The 17,165-nt window shown below is 55.2% G+C and overlaps 2 protein-coding genes across 2 annotated transcripts in view; both read right to left on the bottom strand.

Moving 5' to 3' along the window:
- Window positions 1–17,165, bottom strand: part of LOC141936873 (uncharacterized) — a 122,340-nt gene that overhangs the window by 46,115 nt on the left and 59,060 nt on the right.
- LOC141936856 (uncharacterized) lies at window positions 3,857–16,451 on the bottom strand. Its single transcript, XM_074854200.1, is given in 13 exon segments — window positions 3,857–4,102; window positions 5,561–6,128; window positions 6,800–6,911; window positions 8,270–8,352; window positions 8,624–8,820; window positions 9,032–9,419; window positions 9,421–9,548; window positions 10,238–10,627; window positions 12,229–12,813; window positions 13,620–14,012; window positions 14,893–15,324; window positions 15,852–16,204; window positions 16,447–16,451. Coding segments are annotated over 13 exon segments (3,666 nt in total). The 3' UTR covers window positions 3,857–4,070.

The following is a 17,165-nucleotide window of genomic DNA, read 5'->3' as shown; positions in this document are numbered from 1 at the left end:
AGTAGAGCCGGGGATGGACATGGGTCAGGTTGGGATGTGGCAGGGTTGGGCTGTTGGCTGCTCCCACCCGCTGGGGGTGAACCTCAGAAGGGAAAAAGAGGAGGAAAACTGAGAAAACCCATAGATGAAGGAAAAATAGTTTAATAGTAGACAGACAGGAGGATACAGACTGACAGAAAGGAGGAGACATGTAACGCCATCACTCAAAACCTCTGATGGGGAGATGGATACCCAGCCAGTTCCTGACCAAAATCTGGCCAACCCCCACCTCCAAACCCCCTCCTCTCCATTTTATAACTGAGCACAAGGCGATATGGAGTTAAGCCCCCTCAGAGGTCTCACCATTGTGGATAGTTTTCCGATGCCTCGTGAGGTGATAACTCTGCCGAAAGGTCTTGCCACAGTCTGAGCAGATGTACGGTCTCTCTCCCGTGTGGATGCGTTGGTGCTTGACGAGGTACGAGATAAAGGAGAAGCGTTTCCCACACGTGGCACAGAGAAAACGTTTCTCCTTGGTGTGTGTCCTCTGGTGACACAGGAGGTTTCCTCTCTGTGTGAAGCTCATCCCGCAATGCCGGCACTTGTAGAGCTTTTCTCCCATGTGGATCTTTCGGTGACGGCTCAGGTTGCTCCCCCAGCCGAAGACCTTCCCACAGTGCTCACACTTGTACTTCTTCTCTCTGGAGCTACTTCGTGATTCAGTTGAGGCTTCTTGAAGGTCTTTAGCACACGTCTCTTTGAAAGAGCATTTTTGGGGTTCCCTTGGTGCATGGCTCCCTTGCGTATCATCTGGCTGCTGTTGGCCATCGTGCTCCACGTCCACCGTGGGGCTCTGGGGCTCCTCTTCGGGCCCTTGCAGCATCCCCCTCTGCTCTTCCCTGGGCTGGCACTGCTCCTCCTTCTGCTTGTCTGTCCCAGCCCCTGTGGGGAGACCAAAGGAGTTGGGGACTCTTAACGGACATGAAGAGCAGCCACCTGCTCCATGTCTCTGCCTGCTCGGCTCCCTCCCTTCCCTTCTCCTCCTTCTCACACCCCGCATGGCCTTGCCTGTTAGTGCCATGTTGTGCTTTGAGCCCTGAGGGCACCTGAGCCCCACCCAGATGCTCACTCACCCCTTCCCCCAGAGGGATAGGAAGGAAAAAAAAACTAAAGGCCGGGGGGGATCCAGACAAGGATGGGAAGGGGGTGGGGGGGGTGGCTGTGTAACTCCCCCATTATGGGCTCAAGCAACAGACAGACTCCATCGGGGAAGGAAGAACGAACAGCAATCGAATTTGAACACCCCCACCCCCACCAATGTACCAATGTGACAGAGCAGGACAGTGAGAAATACAACCACATCTTCAAAACACCTTCCCTCCCCCATCCCTTCTTCCCAGGCTCAGCTTTTCTCCCCATTTCTCTCCCTCCTCCCCCCACCGGTGCAGGGGGCAGGGATGGGGGTTGGGGTCAGTCCATCACCCGTTGTCTCTGCCGCTCCTTCCTCCTCAGGGGGAGGACTCCTCACACTCCTCCCCTGCTCTGGCGTGGGCTCCCTCCCACGGGAGACAGTCCTCCACGATCTTCCTCCCACGTGGGTCCCTCCCAGGGGCTCTGGGGGGGGCTCTGCTCCCCCGTGGGTCTCCATGGGTGCAGGGCAGTCTCTGCTCCGGCGCACTTGCCCCCTCCTGCTGTCCTTCCTCACCCTCGCTGTTTGCAGAGGTATTTCCCTTCTCCTGCTCCCAAGTTCCTCTTTTTAATTACCTTATCCCAAAGCCACGGCCACCCTAACTAATTGTCTCGGCCTTGGCTGCATTCAGGTCCCCCACCTCATGGCCCGGGTGTTGAGGCTGGGATCCCAGGCCTGTGGCCTGTGCAAATGTTTTCCACTAATCACTGGCTCTATTGTGTAAGCCATATGCTATGTGGCTCCATTGTGTAAACCTGATACAATCTTGACCTTGCTAAGGACTTTGCCCTGGAGGAGAAACTGTAAGACTGATAAGAGGCAAACATCTGCTGAATGCAGGAGGAAGGGATGGAAAAAAATCCCAAGACTGTAGCAGTAATGGAGATGAAGAGCAGCCCACTTCCAGCTCAGGAGCAGGAAGCGAGAACTTTAATGTCTACAGAATAACTAGTAGCTTGTACCTTGATTAACCTCAGTCAGTGTGTTGCAATATTGTAAAAGTGGTAACAATGTCCCTATCGCAGGGGATAGAAATAACATCCAAGGTTTACAGGAACAGAGAGGAGAGAGAAAAAAGGGAAAGACTCAGAGAGAAGCATAAAGGAATAAAATTACAGCGTTGCTGCTGGCAGCGACGATCACTGGGAGTCACAACAAAGGCAGAGGAAGGGGCCAAAGTTGAAGTGGGGGAAGAGGTGAACGGAACAGAGGACAAGGATGGGGGGTTAACTCCTCGGACTGTACTCCTGTGGGTCATAATGCATGTGCTTTTTGCAGGAAAGAAGGGCGCTGGAAACATGAACAGCCTCAGAGATAAAACTTGTTTGCTGAACCCTCAGGAAAAAGGAGGCCAGAATCTGATATTAACACATATATCACGCTAATTGTTGCTTAGCTCTGTGTGCCTGACGGGTAGAATGTCTGTGTTTAGATAACATGGGCCTGGGAGAGACTCAGAGGCACCTTATCAAACAGCCTTGAGATTCCTGCCCTGCTGTGGGAAAGATCAAAGCACCGTGGAAAAGTACGCCTGCGAAAAATCCTGGATATACACAGGCAAAAGCGGTAGGCCCGAGATCTTCCTCTTTCCTTCTCCTTTCCCTGACTAGCAAGGCCCGAGCTCTGCGGTGCCGGCGTCCCCGCTTGCGTGCCTCTGCCCGGGTGTTGCTGCGGGGATCCCTCGAGTCGTGAGGTAACGGGAATAAATTTACTGTTTGCATTTCATCCGTGGTTCTGTGGTTGTTCCTGTGTCCTGCTTGTGCCGACTCACACAGGTTTCTGACGGGAATGTCAGTCTGAATGTAACACCCCCATCCTACCCGTAGAGAAACCTCAAACTCAAGGACGCAGTTTGATGCAAGATTTAAGAGAAATTCACAAAATCACCGTAGATGTCCATCCTGTGGTACCTACCCCCTACACGCTATTGTCTCCAATATCTAGAAATAGCGTGTGTTTTGCAGTGCTAGACTTAAAAGGTGCTTTCTTTTGCATCCCTCTGGAAGAGGAAAGCCTGAAGATCTTCACCTTTGACTGGGAAATTCCCGTGCTGTTAGGAAAGTACAACTCTGCTGGACTGTGCTGCCCCAGGGATTCAAGAATAACCCGACTGAACCCTTTTGGGAAATGTACTTCCAAGAACAAAGCAGGATTAGTTCGGGTGCTACAGTATTGTCTGATAATTGTGTTTATGTGCCTTTATGCACTCAGTGTACATGGAGATGTGGCTTATGTGTGGGTGAACAAACTGTGGAAAAGGTGAGACTTAGCAAGATGGATTTAAGTTCACTAGATAGTGTCAAAGGGGGAAACTGTAGCCCATACAAATGTTTACCGCCGATCACTGGCTCTACTGTGTAAGCCTGACACTTTGTGCCTCTATTGTGTAAGCCTGATACGATCTAGGCCTCAATCTAGGCCTCGCCAAGGACTTCACCACTGAGGAGAAGCTAAGAGCCTGATAAGAGGGGCACATCCCCCCCAGAAGAAAGCCCAAGGCTGGATGATTGCCCAAGAAGCATGAAGTCAACAAAAATAAGGGGTAAAGGGGAGAGGCAAAGGTGGTGGGGGGAGATCCAGACCACCAACTCGATTCAAGAATGAAAACACTTACACCCCCACCCCTGTAAGAAGCATGTGAGAGACGACTTGTCAAAACAGGCCTGCGAGAAATACAGACTGAGAAAAACAGCCTGAGAAAGAGATAAAGGATAGCAGGGGGAGTGGGGACCCTCCGAGCTGAGGAATGTCTCAAACACTTGCAAGTAACGAAAATCTAGTCGCGGGGTGGATGGTGTGGAGGTCGAAGCTGATAAGGTTGCCCTGAGAACGCAGGATGTGGCTGGAGCAGGGGGGCCCGGTGGGGACAAGACGGTTCTGCTCTGGTGGACCTGGTCAAATTTCAAGGGCCGTCTGTCCGCTGAATGACCTTTGCTTCATTATCCACGAAATGCATATTAAAGTTAACACCCTGAATATGCTAACAAAGACTAACATGATCATGCTAATTACATCATCCCATGAAACACCTGACCCCTTCCCACCCATACAAGACATAGGTATGTGGGTTGACCTGGGGGATGGACCCAAGGAAAGGGGGTATAAATCGAGGCGGGGGCAAAAGGAGGTGGGGCGCTGGAGAGTGCAGTGAAGCAAAGAAGATGGATCCCTCCTGGAACCCTCATGGGCGGGATCGATGCAGGAGCCCAGACCAGTGATCTGTATCCCTCTATTCCCCCCACCTCCCGCCTTTCCTTTTCCTCCTTTCCCTTCACTACCATTAAGCAATGCCAGGCACACTGTATTCCTTGCCAAAACTCATTATATACTCAGCCAATTACCCCGTATCCGATTAGTACCTTGTGGGAAGTTAATAAATGTTTGGACTTTGAGACTTGTCTCACCGTTGTCCGCTCCGGTGGGGATTTACGAATCTGAGTCACTTGTCTCCCTTGTCTGAGCAGGACGTGACAGAGCAGGGGTGCTAATTTCCACAGCAAGCCCCGCTAAATTAATCGACAGCAGATGGAATGGTAACTACAGCCCAAGGAGTGTAAACTTAGATAGGTTTTTACTACTCATATAACAAGATAAATAGGCTGTAGTTCTGTTGGGCAGCGTGCCAGCATTGGGGGATCACCCCCTAGCACCCATCCCGGCGCAACAATGAAATAAACTGATCTCTCATCTCTGTGTGTGCGATTGGCTTTTGCAGAGCAGGTAACGATCCCTGTTTGAGGGACAACAGGCCCTCCTGCTCCCAGCAGACTTGCAGCAGCCTGGGCCCTGCAGGAGCTGCCAGCCCCTGCCTGTACCCTGCCTGTAGGGAAGAAGTGGGCAAGGAGATGGAGGTGCAAGTGCACAGGTACCAACAGCCCTGTGTGTGTGTGTGTGTGCATGTGTGTGTGTGTCCCCTTCTGACTCATGCTCCTCTTTCGTCCCTCCACCTCCTCAAGCGTTACTTCTCCCTCAACTCTACCCTTCCTTCATCCTTGCTCTTCCTCCATTCTTCCCCCTTCTTTGCCCTGGACCAGCGTCCCAACATGCTCACCACTTTCACCCCCCAAAATTCCCCTCGCCGCCTGGGAGGGCTGGGCATGAGTATGGCGCAGGTCGTGATGGGGCAGGGTTGGGCTGTTGGCTGCTCCCACCCGCTGGGGGTGAAGCCAGGAATGGGAAAGAATAGGAAAATTGAGAAAACCTGTGAGCAGAGGTAAAAATAGTTTCACAGGAGGAGGCAGGAGGAGGCCATCACTCACCCCCAACATGGGGATATGGATGCCCAACCAGTTCCTGACTAAAATTTGGCCAACCCCCACCTGCATACCCCTTCCTCTCCATTTTATTGCTAAGGACAACACTAAAAAGGTAAATTCCCCCCTGAGGACTCACCATTGTGAAGGGCTTCCTCATGTCTCCTGAGGTGAGACCTCTTCCGGAAGCTCTTCCCACACTGTAGGCAGATGTACGGCCTCTCTCCCGTGTGGATGAGTTGGTGGACAAGGAGGATCGAGCTAAAGGAGAAGCGCTTCCCACATGTGGTGCAGAGAAAGCGCTTCTCCTTGGTGTGTGTCCTCTGGTGACACAGGAGGTTTCCTCTCTGCGTGAAGCTCTTCCCACAATCCAGGCACTTGTAGGGCTTCTCTCCTCTGTGGCTCCATCGGTGACGGCTCAGGTTGCTCTCCCAGCCAAAGACCTTCCCACAGTCACTACACTTGTACTCCTCCTTCCCTCTGGAGTTACTTTGTGGTTCAGGTGCATCTTCTTGAGTGTCTCCAGCACACGTCCCTTTGAAAGAGCATTTCGGGGGTGTTCTTGGTGCATGGCTCCCTTGCGTATCATCTGGCTGCTGTTGGCCATCGTGCTCCACATCCACCGTGGGGCTCTGGGGCTCCTCTTCGGGCTCTTGCAGCATCCCCCTCTGCTCTTCCCTGGGCTGGCACTGCTCCTCCTTCTGCTTGTCTGTCCCAGCCCCTGTGGGGAGAACAAAGGGGCTCAGTTGGGGGCTCTTAAGGGACATGAAGAGCAGCCACGTACTCCATGTCTCTGCCTGCTTGGCTCCCTCCCCTTCTCCTCCTTCTAACTCCCCCCATGGACTTGCCCATTAGAGCCGAGGAAAAAAAAAAAACTAAAGGCTGGGGGGGATCCACACAAGACGGGAGGGGGGTGGGGGGAGTGGCTGTGTAACTCAGGCAACAGACAGACTCCATCGGGGAAGGAAGAAAGAACAGCAATCGAATTTGAACCCCCCCACCCCAACCAATGTACCAATGCGACAGAGCAGGACAGTGAGAAATACAACCACATCTTCAAAACACCTTCCCCCCCGCCATCCCTTCTTCCCGGGCTCAGCTTTGCTCCACATTACTCTCCCTCCTCCCCCCACTGGTGCAGGGGGCAGGGATGGGGGTTGGGGTCAGTGTATCACCCGTTGTCTCTGCCGCTCCTTCCTCCTCAGGGGGAGGACTCCTCACACTCCTCCCCTGCTCCGGCGTGGGCTCCCTCCCACGGGAGACAGTCCTCCACCATCTTCCTCCCATGTGGGTCCCTCTCAGGGGCTCTGGGGGGGCATCTGCTCCCCCGTGGGTCTCCATGGCTGCAGGGCAGTCTCTGCTCCAACGCACCGTCCACCTCCTGCCGTCCTTCCTCACCCTCGTTGTTTGCCACGGTATTTCCCTTCGATGTTCTCCTTTTTAAATACCTTATCCCAGGGGCGTGGCCGCCCGTCACGAATTGGCTCGGCCTTGGCCAGGGGCGGGTCCGACTTGGAGCCCGGGCAGCTTTGAGCATCTTCTCCCAGGAGCCCCCCCTGTAGCCCCCTCCCCCGCTCCCAACCCCTCCACACACAAACCAGCACAACAGGCTGCAGCCGGGTGGGTGCTGAGCCCCGGGCAGGGGGTGCTGAGCACCCCGAGAGGCGGCAGCAGGTACCTGCCTGTACCCTGCCTGTACCCTGCCTGTACCCTGCCTGAGGGACCGGCAAAGGGGGGACACCCAGGAGTGCTGCGGGTTATGGCGGGCGGCTGGACGTGGATTCTCCATCCCTCAGGGACACCCCTGCAGGGAAGGGGGGGGCTGTGCAGCTCCATCTCTGGCCCTCTCGGGGGGTGGGCGGAGTTTTGGGGGGCGCTGTGAAAGTGGGGACCAAGCGTGGGCGCTGGTCAAGTGTGAAGAAGGCGGAGGAGTGGGGGAGGAGTAAGGCTGGAAGAGGGGGAGGGATGGAGGAGGAGCAGGACCAGGAGGAGGAGGGATGAAGATCGAGCAGAAGGAGGAGGGATGGAGGAGGAGGAGCCGGTAAATAAACAGGAAAAGGATGAAGGAGGAGGGATGGAGGAGAGGGAGGGATGGTGGAGGAGCAGTAGGGGTAAGGATGAAGGAGGGGGAGGGATGGAGGAGGAGCAGGACCACCAAGAGGGCACACACACACACACATTCGGCCGTAATTAAGCCGGGGAGGGGAATAGACCGCGACTGCTGACTCAGTTGAAGACCAAGAAGCCGTGTCCCCCCTCACCTTTGAGTTGGGCCACAAGAATTACAAGACACTCTACGCTGACATCGCGACGAGGCGCGTTGTTAACCAGTGAGGGACAAAGCGATAAGAAACCGGCCCCGGTCACTACAGTCCCGGTGTCTCCGTGTGGGCTGAAGTGTAGAAATCCAGGGAAGTTCTTTGGGGCGGGGCGCTGGCCGGGGGGAATTACCACCAGCCCCCAGCTCTGCGCCCACACGGGATAAATCAATCCCTCTGCTCGGGGTGTGTGTTGGCGTCTGGCACCGGGGGTGAACGACCCCGCTTGTGGGACAACAGTTCTGGGGACCCAGATGGGACCGCGCTGACAGCCTTGCCCAGTTCATCTTTTGGTGTACAAAAAGGTGCATTAGGAAACTCCTTTTGGGTACCAAAATGGGAGCTACTACTTCCCAGGAGACACCTCTCTGCTCTCCTCTAGGAGGCATCCTGAGAAATGGGAATAAAGTAGGAGGCAATTAATGAGTTTAATAAACTACGAAATTAACTCAGAGATTCCTCTCTATGCCAGAATGGCCTTTGCCATTGCTCGGTCGAGAGTTACGTTGCAAGTTAAATGCACAATTAACCTTCTCTGAAGACTCTGCTCAGTTCCATATTCCTCCAGAGAACCCACGGAGAGCCCAGCTATGCTGGTTAACTGGGAAGAATCCTGCAAAAGAAGAGACTATTCCAGACAAATTATTAAATGCGGTAATAGCCATAGTGTGGCCATCAGGAACGCCGGGACGAGCCAAGAATGTGACTCTGGAAAAGATGGAGCTAAAAGCAGGAGCCCAGCTGGTAAGGAAGAAACAAAATGCCAGCCACCTGGAAGCTCGGAAAGGACTAGACCCTATAATAAACCCTTTTTGGAAGGTGGACAGTGAAGGGAACGTCAATCAGAGTTCAATGCTCCAATGCTACTGGTGAGAAAACCTCACTCTCCTGAACACAGGTTGGTACAGGGTTGAAGGGGAGTGAATGTGAGAACTCCAGACGCGCACCCTGTGGTCCCGAATCCGTATCCCCTCCTCGCCTCGGTCCCGGACAGTAATACTGGTTTTACAGGGCTGCATTTGAAAGATGCTTTCTTCCGTATACCGGTGGTCGAGCAGAGCCAGACTGTTTCTGCTTTGGACTGGGAAAACCCGACCACCGGGCGGAAGATGCAGCTCTCTTGGACGGCCCCTCCCCACGGATTCAAAACCAGCCCCACGCTCTTTGGTACCAGAATGAGAACGGTGGCGCAGAGAGTACAAAACCAAAATATTGTTGCAATCTGTGGACAATTTACTAATTGATCTGATCGCTCTGAGGAGGGTTTAGAGGCCACACGCAGTTTCCTCAGTTTTTCTGGCATTGCTGGCAGCGGTTGGGCATCTCCCCGGGGTGGATCCGCTGGTGCAAGATGAGTGTTTGCTTCTGAGTAAAGGATTCCCCACAGTCAGAGCAGGAAGAAGGTTTCTCTCCAGTGTGGGTCCTCCGATGCGTGGAAAGGCTCGAGCTGTGGCTGAAGCACTCCCCACACTCCAGGCACTTGTACGGTCTCTCTCCCTTATGGACCCTGTGGTGGGAGATGAGGCTGGAGAAGTCCTTGAAGGTCTTCCCGCAATCTGGGCACTTGTAGGGTCGTTCTCCCGTGTGATTTCTTTGATGACGTCTCATGCTGTTACTCCAGCGGAAGATCTTCCCACACTCAGGGCATTTGGAGGTCCCCCGCTTGGCACGGGGCATCAGCTTGCTCGTGGCTGCATGGGTGTTCTTCACGCCATCCCCTTGTCCCGTCAGTGTCTGCTCCTCCTTGCTCTCCAACTTCTCCTCCAGCACCGGGGGTGCTTGTCCTGGCTCCATCTGGGTGCTCGGTGCCTGCAGGAGAAAGAGAAATCCATTGCACTAAGCCATCCCCACCCACAGCTCCCCCAGGGCCTGGGACATCTCAGGCTAAACCCCCCGAGGCCTCACCGTTGTGCAGGGCTTCCTGATGCCTCCTGAGGTGATAACTCTGCTGGAAGGTGTGAGGGTGGGGTTTGTGTGTGGGTGTGCACAAGTGTGTACAGAAATGGGGGATGTAAGTGCACAGGTGCCCATGGCAGGTGTGGGTGTGAGTGTGCACGGGTGTGTGTGTGCATGTGCGTGTGTGTGTGTTTCAACTCTTCATTCTTCACCTCCACTTCCATCCCTCCCGCTCCTCCATTCTGAACCCTACTCCACCACATGTCCCCCACTCCACACCAGCATCTACCCTTGGTCCCCCCCCATGAGGGCCAGGGATGGAGATGGGGCAGGTCGGGATGGGGAAGATTTGGACTGTTGGCTGCTCCCACCCACTGTGGGTGAACCCGGGAAGGGGAAAGGTGAGTAAACCCATGAGAGGAGGTAAGAGCAATTTAACAGGAGGTGTCAGGAGGAGGCCAACACTCATCCCCAGCCATGGGAAGATGGATGCCCAGCCAGTTCATGACTGAATTCTGGCCCAATCAGCCCCCAAATGCCCTCCTCTCCATTTTATAACTGAGTACTACATGATATGGTGTTAAGCCCCCCTAAGGTCTCACCACGGTGGACAGCCCTCTGATGCCTCCTGAGGCCATAATTCTGCCGGAAAGTCATCTCGCACTGTGAGCAGGCATACGGTCTCTCTCCCGTGTGGATGCGTCGGTGTTTGATGAGATAAGAGCGCCGGGAGAAGCGTTTCCCACAGGTGGTGCAGAGATACGGCTTCTCCTCCGTGTGTGTCGTCTGGTGACGCAGGAGGTACCAGCTCAGCGTGAAGCTCCTCCCGCAATCCTGGCACTTGTAGGGCTTCTCTCCCGTGTGGATCCGTCGGTGATTGGTCAGGACGTCACTGCGTGTGAAGACCTTCCCACAGTCCTCACACTTGTACTCCTCTCTGGAGCTACTCCGTGGTTGGGTTGTGGCTTCTTGTAGGTCTTCACCATGCGTCCCTGTGAAAGAGCATTTTTGGAGTTCTCTGGGTACTTTAATCCCTCGCATATCATCTGGCACCACAGAGCAGGGGCCTGACACTCCCAGACCCACTCCTGCAGATGACCCCAGACCTGCTCACACCAATCCCCCCAGGAACCAGCACCGGGAACAGAAAGAGTTCAGACATTGAATAACAAAGACAGGACCAACGGCGATGGCCAACGCACAGAAGAACCCCCTTGTACTGCAGTGCCAGCCCCTTTTACAGCCTTTTCTTGTGTGTCCCCCCCTTTTCTGCCCCGGCCCCCCTTCCCCTGCTCATCACCTCCTCCGTACGCACAGTCCCCCCTCCAGTGTTGCATCCTCAGCAGCTGCAAATCTTGTGGTAGAGCTTCCACCTTCTACTGGTCACAAATAGACCCTGTTTGTGCCACCAGAGAAGTTTCCTTCTGGTTAATGTCTTTGATAACTCTAATTGGATGGGTTTAATGTCCTTGATGGCACCTGAGCCCCACATAGACCCTCTCTTGCTCGGCTCCTTCCTCCTCAGGGGGAGGACTCCTCACACTCCTCCCCTGCTCTGGTGTGGGCTCCCTCCCATGGGAGACAGTCCTCAATGGTCTTCCTCCCATGTGGGTCCCTTCTAGGGGCTCTTGGGGGGGGGGCATCTGCTCCCCCATGGGACTCCATGTGTGCAGGGCAGTGTCTGCACCGTCACACCTTCCCCCTACTGCCGTCCTTCCTCACCCTCACTGTTTGCAGAGGTATTTCCCTCCCCCCTCCTCCCCGCCCTTCCAGCTTCCCCTTTTTAAATACCTTGTCCCAGTGGTGAGGCCACCCTCGCAGGGACGGGTCCAACTTGGAGCCCGGGGAGCTCTCAGCAGTTTCTCCCAGGAGCTCCCCCTGTAAAACCCTCCCCTCTCCCAACCACTCCACACAAAAACCAGCACAACAGGGTGCAGCCAGGTGGGTGCTGAGCCCCAGGCAGGGGGTGCTGAGTGCCCCGAGAGATGGCAGCAGGTACCTGCCTGTACCCTGCATATGGTTTACAAGTATGTAAGGAGATGGGAGTACAAGGGTACGGGTGCCCATGGCTCTGTGTGTGTGTGTGTGTGTGTGTCCTCTTCCTACCTGTGCTCTTCTTTCATCCCTCCCCCTCATCCATCCTTACAACTCCTTCACGCCTGTACCTCCTCCTCCTTCTCGTCCTCCTCCTTCCCTCCTCCTTTTTCACCCTGGACCAGCACCCACCATTGGTCCCCAATTTTACCCCCTCCAAAACTCTCCTCACTCCCTGGGCGGGGCGGGGATGGAGATGGGGCAGGTCGGGATGGGGCAGGGTTGGGCTGTTGGCTGCTCCCCACCCGCTGTGGGTGAACCCAGGAAGGGGAAAAGAAGAAGATAAATTGAGAAAACCTGTGGGCGGAAGTAAAAATAGTTCAAGAGGTCGGCAGAGGAGTCAGGAGGAGGCCATCATTCACCCCTACCCTCAGGGAGATGGATGCCCAGACAGTTTCTGACTAAAATCTGGCCAACTCCACCCCCAAACCCCCTCCTTTCAATTTTATTGCTCAGCACAACATCAAAGAGGGTGATACAGACCCTCCCGAGGACTCACCATAATGGAGTGTTTCCTGATGCTTTCTCAGTTGGTCACTCTGCTGGAAGGCCATCCCACAGTGCAAACAGAGGTACGGTCTCTCTTTCATGTGGATGCGTTGGTGGGAAATGAGGTTTGAGCTATTGGAGAAGCATCTCCCGCAAGTGTTGCAGACATAGGGCTTCTCCTCCATGTGTGTCCTCTGGTGACGTAGGAGGTGCCCACTTTCCTTGAAGCTCTTCCCACAATCCAGGCACTTGAAGGGCTTCTCTCCAGTGTGGGTCCGTCGGTGATGGTACAGGCTGCTATTCCAGCCGAAGACCTTCCCACAGTGCTCACACTTGTACTCCTTCTCTCTGGAGCTACTCCATGGTTGGGTTGTGTCTTCCTGAGGGTCTTCAGCACACGTCCCGTTCAAAGAGCTTTTTTGGGGTTCCCTTGGTGCGTGGCTCCCTTGCATATCATCTGGCTGCTGTTGGCCATCATGCTCCACATCCACCGTGGGGCTCTGGGGCTCCTGTTCGGAGCAGCCCCCTTGCAGCATCCCCCTCTGCTCTTCCCTGGGCTGGCACTGCTCCTCCTTCTGCTTGTCTGTCCCAGCCCCTGTGGGGAGACCAAAGGGGCTCAGCTGGGGGCTCTTAGGGGACATGAAGAGCAGCCACCTACTCCAGCAGCTCCCACCAAGACCAGTACCACCCAGTACGGTGCTGCCAGCTGCTGGAGCCCTTCTACAGTTGGTGACTGTGTAAAGGCACAGGGGCCCTGTTTGTGTGTGTGTCTGTGACTGTGTGTGTCTGTGTATGTGTATGTGTGTGTCTGTGTGCATGGGTGTGCACATGAAGGTGTGAGGGTTGTGTTTGTGTGTGGGTGTGCTCAAGTGTGTACAGAAATGGGGGATGTAAGTGCACAGGTGCCCATGGCTCTGTGTGTGTGCACGCGCGTGCACGTCTGTGTGTTCGTCCACTCCACATTCTTGAGCTCCACTTCCATCCCTTCCCCTCCTCCATTCTTATCCTACTCCATCCCCCCTCCCCCCTTCCACACCAGCACCCACCATTGGTCCCCATTTTCTTCCCCCAAAAATTGTCCCCACTCCCTGGGAGGGCCAGGGATAGAGATGGGGCAGGATGGGATGGGGCAGGGTTGGGCTGCTGGTTGCTCCCACCCACTGGCGGTGAACCCGGGAAGGGAAGGAAAAAGAAAAGTAAGAAACCCTGTGGGTGGAGGTAAAAATAGTTTGGCAGGAGGAGGGTGTAGGAGGCCATCACTCAACCCCCCACCCATGGGAAAATGGATGCCCAGCCAGTTAACAGTCAAGATCTGGCCAAGAACTGCCCCCAAAAGACCACCCACTCCATTTTATGGATGAGCACGATGTGATAGAGGGTTAAGCCCCTCCGAGGACTCACCAGGATGGACGGCCCTCTGATGCCTTCTGAGGCAATAACCCTCCCTGAATGTCTTCCCACAGTGGGAGCAGATATATGGTCTTTCTCCTGTGTGGATGCGTTGGTGGACAAGGAGTTTTGAGCTAAAGGAGAAACGTTTCCCACAGGTGGTGCAGAGATATGGCTTCTCCTCTGTGTGTGTCCTCTGGTGACTCAGGAGGTACCCGCTCATCGTAAAGCTCTTCCCGCAATCCTGGCACTTGAAGGGCTTCTCTCCCGTGTGGATCTGTTGGTGACGTCTCAGGCATCTCCCCCAGGGGAAGACCTTCCCACAGTGCTCACACTTGTGTTTCTTCTCTCTGGATTTACGTCGGGGTTGGGATGTGGATTCTTCAAGTTCTTCACCATGCGTCCCTGTGAAAGAGCATTTTTGGAGTTCTCTGGGTACTTTAATCCCTTGTGTATCATCTGGCACCACAGAGCAGGGGCCTGACACCCCCAGACCCACTCCTGCAGATGACCCCAAACCTGCTCACACCAATCCCCCCAGGAGCCAGCACTGGGGCCAGAAAGAGTTCAGACATTGAATATCGAAGACAGGACCAACGGCGATGGCCAACGCACAGAAGAACCCCCTTGTACTGCAGTGCCAGCCCCTTTTACAGCCTTTTCTTGTGTGTCCCCCCCCTTTTCTGCCCCGGCCCCCCTTCCCCTGCTCATCACCTCCTCCGTACGCACAGTCCCCCCTCCAGTGTTGCATCCTCAGCAGCTACAAATCTTGTGGTAGAGCTTCCACCTTCTACTGGTCACAAATAGACCCTGTTTGTGCCACCAGAGAAGTTTCCTTCTGGTTAATGTCTTTGTTCACACTACCTGGTCATGTTTAATGTCTCTGCCTGCTCGGCTCCCTCCCTTCCCTTCTCCTCCTTCTCACACACCACATGGCCTTGCCCGTTAGCGCCATGTTGTGCTTCGAGCCCCGAGGGCACCTGAGCCCCACCCAAACCCTCCCTCACCCCTTCCTACTGAGGGAGAGGACTGCTCACACTCCTCCCCTGCTGCAGTGTGGGCTCCCTCCCACCGGGACATAGTTCTTCATGATCTTCCTCCCACATGGGTCCCTCCCAGGGGCTCTGGGGGGGCATCTGCTCCCCCGTGGGTCTCCATGGGTGCAGGGCAGTATCTGGTCCATGCACCTTCCCACTCCTCCTCTTCTTCCTCACCCTCAATGTTGTGGAGGTATTTCCCACACCCGTCCTCCTCCTCCTCCTTCCAGCTCTCCCTTTTTAAATACCTTGTCCCAGTGGTGGGACCACAGTGGTGTGTATCCTCTGGTGACGCAGGAGGTTTCCTCTCTGCGTGAAGCTCTTTCCACAATCCTGGCACTTGAAGGGCTTCTCTCCTCTGTGGATTCGTTGATGACGGATTAGGTGGCTCTCGCAAGTGAAGACCTTCCCACAGAGCTCACACTTGTACTCCTCCTTCCCTCTGGAACTACTCCGTGGTTCGTTTGTGTCTTGAGTGTCTCCAGCACACGTCCCTTTGAAAGAGCATTTTCGGGGTGTTCTTGGTCTGTGGCTCCCTTGCGTATCATCCGGCTGCTGTTGGCCATCGTGCTCCATGTCCACCGTGGGGCTCTGGGGCTCCTCTTCGGGCTCTTGCAGCATCCCCCTCTGCTCTTCCCTGGGCTGGCACTGCTCCTCCTTCTGCTTGTCTGTCCCAGCCCCTGTGGGGAGACCAAAGGGGCTCAGTTGGGGGCTCTTATGGCACATGAAGAGCAGCCACCTACTCCATGTCTCTGCCTGCTCGGCTCCCTCCCTTCCCTTCTCCTCCTTCTCTCGCCCCGCATGGCCTTTCCCGTTAGCATCATGTTGTGATTTGAGCCCCGAGGGCACCTGAGCCCCACCCAGATGCTCCCTTGCCCCTTCCCCACTGGGATGGGGAGGAAAAATTAAAACCAAAGGCCAGGGGGGATCCGGACACTGAAGGGGGGGTGTGACTCCATGCTTATGTGCTCGAGCAACAGACAGACTCCATCGGGGAAGGAAGAAAGAACAGCCATCGAATTTGAACACCCCCACCCCCACCAATGTACCAATGTGACAGATCAGGACAGTGAGAAATACAACCACAGCTTCAAAACACCTTCCCCCCCCATCCCTTCTTCCTGGGCTCAGCTTTGCTCCCCATTTCTCTCCCTCCTCCCCCCACCGGTGCAGGGGGCAGGGATGGGGGTTGGGGTCAGTCCATCACCCGTTGTCTCTGCCGCTCCTTCCTCCTCAGGGGGAGGACTCCTCACACTCTTCCCCTGCTCCAGCATGGGCTCCCTCCCACGGGAGACAGTCCTCCACGATCTTCCTCCCACGTGGGTCCCTCCCAGGGGCTCTGGGGGGGCATCTGTTCCCCTGTGGGTCTCCACGGGTGCAGGGCAGTCTCTATTCCGGCGCACCTCACCGCTCCTGCCGTCCTTCCTCACCCTCGCTGTTTGCAGAGGTATTTCCCTCCCACCGTCCTCCTCTTTCTCCTCCTCTTCCTCCTCCTCCTCCCAGCTTCCCCTGTTTAAATCCCTTATCTCAGAGCTCGAAGCTGTTGCTATTTGACTCGGCCTGGGCCAGGGGCGGGTCCGACATGGAGCCGGGGGAGCTTTGAGCATCTTCTGCCTGGACCCCCCCCCTGTAGCCCCCTCCCCCACTCCCAAACCCCTCCACACACAAACCAGCACAACAGGGTGCAGCTGGGTGGGTGTTGCTGCAGAATAAGGGACTTGCACAACTCTATGAGAGTTATATCAAGCAAAGCCGTTTATTTTTCCAATAGTACATACTTATGCACTCGCCATAGCTCTTACTTCATAATCAGCAAATAAGCAATTAGACAGCTATCAACCTTATCTCCTATCAGCATCAGACCACTCTAACACGCGCTGTGCAGACCAATCACCTTCTCGTTCATGCGCTGTTCACGCAGCAGTAACTTCTCACAGTTCAGTACTTTTCCACAGCTCAGTGTTGCAGCTGTCCGTTGTTTTTCCCTGCCGCCTTGTCACAACTCAGCAGTTTCTTATCTTTCTCCCAAGGCCTGTTTCTCATCAAAGCCTTGCTGCTCCTCAGCTGTTGCGCTGATCTGACAGGCCGATGTTGATTTTCCCCTTTCACACAGGTGGGTGCTGAGCCCCGGGCAGTGGGTGCTGAGCACCCCAACAGGCAGCAGCAGGTGCCCTGCATGTACCCTGCCTGTACCCTGCCTGCGGTACTGGCAAGGGGGGGACACCCAGGAGTGCTGGGGTTTATGGGGGGCGGCTGGACGTGGATTCTCCATCCCTCAGGGAAATACCTGCAGGGAAGGGGGAGGCTGTGCATCTCCATCGCTGGCCCTCTCAGGGGGTTGGGGGGAGTTTTGGGGGGCGCTGTGAAAGTGGGGACCAAGCGTGGGCGCTGGTCAAGTGTGAAGAAGGCGGAGGGATGGGGGAGGAGTAAGGCTGGAAGAGGGGGAGGGAAGGAGGAGGAGCAGAACCTTGAGGAAGAGGGATGAAGGACGAGCAGAAGGAGGAGGGATGGAGGAGAAGGA

This window comes from Strix uralensis, chromosome 35 (assembly GCF_047716275.1).
Source record: "Strix uralensis isolate ZFMK-TIS-50842 chromosome 35, bStrUra1, whole genome shotgun sequence".
In the NCBI taxonomy this organism is placed as follows: Eukaryota; Metazoa; Chordata; class Aves; order Strigiformes; family Strigidae; genus Strix; species Strix uralensis.
This window is presented reverse-complemented; position numbering and strand designations above follow the sequence as displayed.